Genomic DNA, 6194 nt, shown 5'->3' on the forward strand with positions numbered 1-6194 from the left:
AGAAGCTTTTCGCATCTCTGAAGAACACGGAGGGAGGTAGTGACTGGGTGCTTGGCTCCTCTATGAATGGCTGGCTCTACAGTGACTGCATAGTAGAATTTGTCAGTGATGTGTTCGTTCCGTGGCTCAAGAAGAAACATGCCAACTTCCCCGTGGCTCTCTTCACCAACGAATACATCTCCAACATCCGCCTGACCAAGATGAGCGAGTGCTTGCTGACTCAGGGTGTCCAGCTCATCCCTGTGCCCCAGAACATGTCTCTTCTGCTTAGTCCTGCCGAGTGGATTGTAGTGGAGTATTTCCGCATGCACTGGGGGAAGGCCGTGAGTGACTGGAGTGGCAAGAACGGCTTGAAAGCACTGCTCGAAGAGAACTTTGCACCCTTCATCATCAGCTGCATTAGCACTCAGGCTGCCCCTGCGGGGGTGCGGGCCAAGTTTGAGAAATGTGGCATCTTTCCCTTCAATCCACAGGCAGTCTACAGATGCTTGCGCTCTCAAAAACACGAGTGATGTTAAAAAAAGTAGATTAGTATTTTTACAAAAGTTATATCTCATTATTGTATTTCTGTATCCCAGTATCGGGTTTGCTGCTGACTGTGTCAGTGGAAATCTGCTGAGCTTTGTAAAATGACCTTTGGAGCCAAAGATTTTGAAGAACACAGTGTCTGGTCGACACATGGATGTACTTAGCAATACGTAATAATTACATGTTGTGCTTTGTATTATAGGCTTTACCAATAGGTTGGAACATTGTTTTAGGAAACCTTTGTAACTGATGATAAATGCTTTTGTACTCGCATCATAAAGACAAATTGTAAGTGTATTTTTACTTTTTGCGTTTGTTAATACTCTATATTTTTGTACAAAAGGGGAGTTCTAATTTTTGTGTGTTATGTTCTTGCGGCTGCAAAGTGACGGTGAGACCAAAAGAGGGAGATTCGCCCTCTTGACTGAGAATGAGGGAGTGAGAGACAGCCCTCGTACTCAGCCTCCTGTACTTGGTCAAAGTATAGAAGATGTTGAATCTCACTAACTGAGATCCTTGTTTTTCGTTGAAGCTGGCTGGTCTTTACGTATGAAAATGTATACTTCATTACATAATGGTTGACTTCAAAACAGGTATTGACGACAACTACTAATTTTGTTTTCCGCAGTTAGCCAGTTTTCTACCTCATATATGTTCCTATTTACTGTTTCTTTGTATACCTTGCTAATATTGGAGGTGAATAAGAGCCAGAAGATACATTGTCTCTGTTCTAAAAGTGTAGCATATTTCTTCTTGTTCCGTTCTTTTGGCCTTTTGTATTTGAAGAAAAGAAAAGTGTTCCTTTTTATATATGTAAATGGAAAAAAAAAAACGATTGTTCTTTTACAGAAAACAAATGTATAACTGAAAACATTTATAAATATATAGTGTCACAGAAGCAAGGTTTATCAATATACAAATGTGGAATGGTATGTACTCCTGTGTGTATACATGTATGTAAGTGAAAATTTACTATAACTGGAAAAAATGTATAGAGACCTTATTGGATGGTTAAAAAAAAACAATGGCATAAGTCTGGTCCAGTAAGACACGGTTTGTTGGTGCTGTATTAAATGGTGATAGAATAAAAGTCACACGTTTGTGAACTTATGCCTGTAAGCAAATTCAAAAATATGATTTTGTTTTCTGATGTACTTTCTTAGGAAAGATGAAGAAAAGGATTTATCTACTTGACTGTTTTAATTTTTATTATTATTATACACTACTTTTAAGTGTCCTTGTCTTTTTTTTTTTTTCGTTTTCTTGTTTATGTACAGTACAGAATATTAAGATATTTATCAATATTGAAACTTAAGATAAGGAGTGGTAAATATTAATTTAAATTGTTCATATCACTGCATATCTTATTTTGTTTTCTTTTTGCTCTAAAATAAATTCTATAATTTCTCAGTAATCTGTAATGGTATAAGATATATATTTACACATATTTAAATGGTTATTTTTTATTGTTATAAATGAATACTATCTGAGTCAGAGAGTGGGATTCAGAAATGCAACTTAAGTGCAGGATCTCAAGTGAGAGTGAGAGAGCGTTTGAGAGTTGGTGGTTCTCATTTTGATATCATATTCTCTGGTAATAAAAGCTTAGATAAACAATCACACCATTTTCTTTACCTTAAAGATTTGTCGAGTTTTGGAAGCAAGCAAGTTATGGTCCCCTTTTGGAGGTCATATATATATATATACATACACAGAGGTGATTGGCATTTAACGTAATTGTTGTTGCTATAGTGTGTCTATCATCATTAGCAAGTATTGTTATAATTATTTCATTATTATTATTGAGCTGTTATCATTATTATTATTATTGTTGTTGTTATTGCAATAATTATGAGTATAATTATAATCATATATTACTATGATATTGTTAATATTATTATTACTATTATTATTATTATTATTATTATCATCATCATTATCATCATCATTATTACGATCATCATTATCATTATTTTTATTATGAAAATTATGTTCCATGATTATTGGTTTTGTTATTATTTAAAATATTACTATCATCAATTAATGTTATTGTTATTTTCACCATTCGAAATCTGCCATAAATTTATACACACACACATAATTATATATAAAGATCTAGTCATAGCGTGAACATTTCTCAATATTTTTATCCCCCCCCCCCCCCCCCAAGGAAAAGTTGCAAGGACGCCTCTGAATTCATAACCTTTGTCCCGACTGATCGTGAATCCCGCCAAAGAACGGGTATACAGAAGACAGTGATAATGATAATAATCCAGAATCCAGTATGGTCTCTACAACTAACCCAAGGATGATGCGTGGCATATGCTTCTGTCTCCTAATTTATTGGTCTTACAAATAACATGGAAGTTCTGAATCCTTGACACACGTTGCAAGGTACTTCACCCGAAACCCGACAATAACAGCAACGGAATCTGTTATTATTGGTGTAATAATTACTCCATACGGCCAAACTGTCCTTTTAATTAAATTGGAAATTCCTTGATCTACAGAAAACCGTAGTGCCAATGATGTATGTAAGCCATATCATTTGTCAAAATTACGCCTTGCCTTGCCTGGTCACTTTTACTGTACATGATTGACCAACCGGACACCCCTTCACCTTAGGGTCGTTACAAATATCATTATTCATTCCACAGATTTGTCTTTTTTACTTTTGTTTGACCTGCGACTCTCTGGTGTATGCACTGAGTAATGAAGGGAATTTTGCAGTAGTGGTACCCCTGTGAAAATCCCAATATACACTCATTTCCCTTGCTATGGCGACCTTTAGTTGTTTATTAAATTATCGATCTATCTGTGTACCATCCTTAAATCATTTCCATCCTTACGTTTTGCTTTTCTGAAACCATATGTGGACATGGGCTTGGTAAAGTTCGAGTTTACAGGATCTTAAGTAGATTATCCAAGATAGGCTTATCTATAATGATTTCCTCTATGGTTAGAATGAAGAATGGAAAATACCAGAAGCACCTTCAACAGTGTGAAGGAATTATGGTAAATTAAGGCCTCGAAAAAGTTTAGGCATTCTAGTGTAGAGTGATCTGTATATTTTATTCCCGGTAGTCTGTAACATGTGGCTTCATTCCAGATTGTTCTTGGAGGTGGCAGTGGGATAACAACAGGTGTTATAGATAAAAAGTAAATCATATATGGCTAATGTTGGGCTCCTAGGCCTTCCCTCTCACCGCCTCGGAAATATGAGAGTAGGGTTTTTATTTTGTATGTTTTTATGTTTTGATTTAAGGAAGTAAGCTATAACATTAGGGTTCGGTCCAGGTTAAAGATTCAGTTGCAGGTCACGGCCAGTCTTGCGTACCATTTTAGAGTGATTATCTAATTTCAAGGTAGTGGTGCCTATGGTGGGATAGAGTTTAAAAAATGTAATAGACATTTTGAGGTCTAAGTAGACTAGAATCCAGGGTAATCAGCCATATTCATAATTGTAGAATTACGTAGAATTGTTTGACATTAGTACACGAAGAATCTCCCACAGACAGATATGATTGTGATCTAGCCAGTAACTCCTTGTTCCTATGATATTGTGAATGGGGAGTGATACATGCTTGTAACACTTTCGAGGCAGCTGATATAAACGTGAACACCTTTCATATAGGCTTGTTGCCTGTCTTTGAGATTGTTTTCTGTAATTACTTATGTAACCTCTATCTAAAGTAACTATGTAACTAATACTTATACTGCATTTTTATGAATTTAATTGAAATTCATTCATCAACTACCCTATGCATATTTTATAGCTATAAAGCCATGTTTCTGAAAAAAAGAAAAAAAAAAAGAAAAAAATGCTAAATACGAGTGCCTTTTGCTCATAGCTGTTGACGTGGCAGATGATTTTAAGTAATCAGTCAATTGTGCAAGTTCAACGTTACATGTTTTTAAGTATATACAAGTGCTGTTTGATTCACTGTCATTCATGTCTGCCTTGCATTAATCATCACTAAGGTTCATTAATTTATAAGCATATAGACCTACTATAGCCTATTATCAGAAATGGGGCCAGATAATAATTTTGCATTGGGACCAGTGGCAGTTCGCGGATTCGAAATGTAAGGAAACCTTTACTTAGGAAAAAAAAACTAGAAATTTGCCTGCTACTTGCTTGTGTCTAGTGATTCAAGAGTGCTTTCCGTGGAGAACATATGAACATTGTTAACATCATCTCATGAGGCTTGATTAACTTTTAAACATTAATCGCTGTCACACATGAGACATTAAATAATTAGCCACTCATGAATCACTTAATTACTAATTATTATCATCCCCCTCCCCCTCTCAAGGTCATAGGTAACCCAGGTCGGCAGAAGAACAGCAATTTTCGACTCGATTGTAGATTGAATAAAATCGCAAGTTGGTCTTGGTTTCCCCGACTCTGTAGTTTTATTTTTTATCGTCGTTCTCACTTAGTCAGAATAATTGTGGCTATAAGAGCAATGATAAGAGATGCGAGATTAACCCATTCGCCCCATGTGGCAAGAAAACATACCATGCCCACTGTAATACACGTTTATTTATTGTATTTACACATAGATGGCTCTACAAGTTCTTAATCCCCAAATAGCCAGTTATTAGAAACTACATATCTCACCTGTTTACCCTTTTCCTTCACTTTAGGAAAGGGTCTTTTGTATCATTTTATTTACTAAAATATTTCAATAATTTAAAAATCATAACATCAATAACAATAATAACAGTATCGATAGCAATGGTATTAATAAGAAAAATACAATTCAAGGGATGGGGAAATCAGGATCGGTCATAAGGGCCTACTGATAGACTCCTTGCCGGCTGAGCACATGTGGAGCCATCTGTATGTAACAAAATTCACCAAAAACTACAGGGGACAGAACATAAATCCGTGACGGTTGGGTAAATCATCTAAGTAAATAATCACTTTTCTATTCCTAATTATTATTTTTTTTAATGCCTCAAAATGTATGGAAATCGCAAACGAAAACAAGTGAAAGGTGAGTGAGGTGGCAAGGTTAAATTTCATCAATTCGGGTCAAGTGTGTTTAGGTTAGGTTACATTGAATTACATAGAATTAGATCTACAGTTCCGACCTTCCGCTTATATACAATGAGGTTAATATATTTCAGAAGTATATATGTTTGCTTTTTTTTCTTCGTCGTAGATTAAAGTTGACATTGAGAAATTAAAGATGATGAAACTGTTTACCATGACAAAATATATGATGCTTAAATGAAACTGCAAATATTTTGCAGTGTGCTTAACGATGAACGTATAATGCTGATTTGTGAAGCATAAATCTTTTTATTGGATTTTCTTTCATTCATTTGACTTCAGCTTCTTCATTTATTAATTTTCATTCTGATTCTCATTTCTCTCTCTCTCTCTCTCTCTCTCTCTCTCTATATATATATATATATATATATATATAAAGGCCTATAACATTTGCAAAGGAGCAGTCCTGTTTCCGGTTTCTGGGTATATTTTTAGAAGAAAAAAAAATTCTGGTAATGATCCCACCACTAATTATAATAATACAAATGCTACTACTAAGGAGGATGATAATAATATTGATAATGAACAAAACAGTCCTGACTGGAGAATGTATACACCACGGCACGAATCGTTTTAAAAATAGCAGTGGTCCTAAGAGTAAAAC

At 35.1% G+C, this 6194-nt stretch overlaps 1 protein-coding gene across 3 annotated transcripts in view; it reads left to right on the forward strand.

Moving 5' to 3' along the window:
* The window catches only part of LOC125034272 (nascent polypeptide-associated complex subunit alpha, muscle-specific form-like), a 241866-nt gene extending 239721 nt beyond the window's left edge, over positions 1–2145 (forward strand). For all 3 annotated transcript variants that reach the window (XM_047626016.1, XM_047626018.1, XM_047626017.1), the window contains one exon: positions 1–2145. This exon is cut by the window's left edge and continues 504 nt beyond it. In XM_047626016.1, coding sequence (XP_047481972.1) covers positions 1–512 — 512 coding nt within the window. In that variant the 3' untranslated portion in view covers positions 513–2145.
* The last annotated feature ends 4049 nt before the right edge of the window (positions 2146–6194 follow it).

Source organism: Penaeus chinensis, chromosome 17, assembly GCF_019202785.1.
Source record: "Penaeus chinensis breed Huanghai No. 1 chromosome 17, ASM1920278v2, whole genome shotgun sequence".
Taxonomy (NCBI): domain Eukaryota; kingdom Metazoa; phylum Arthropoda; class Malacostraca; order Decapoda; family Penaeidae; genus Penaeus; species Penaeus chinensis.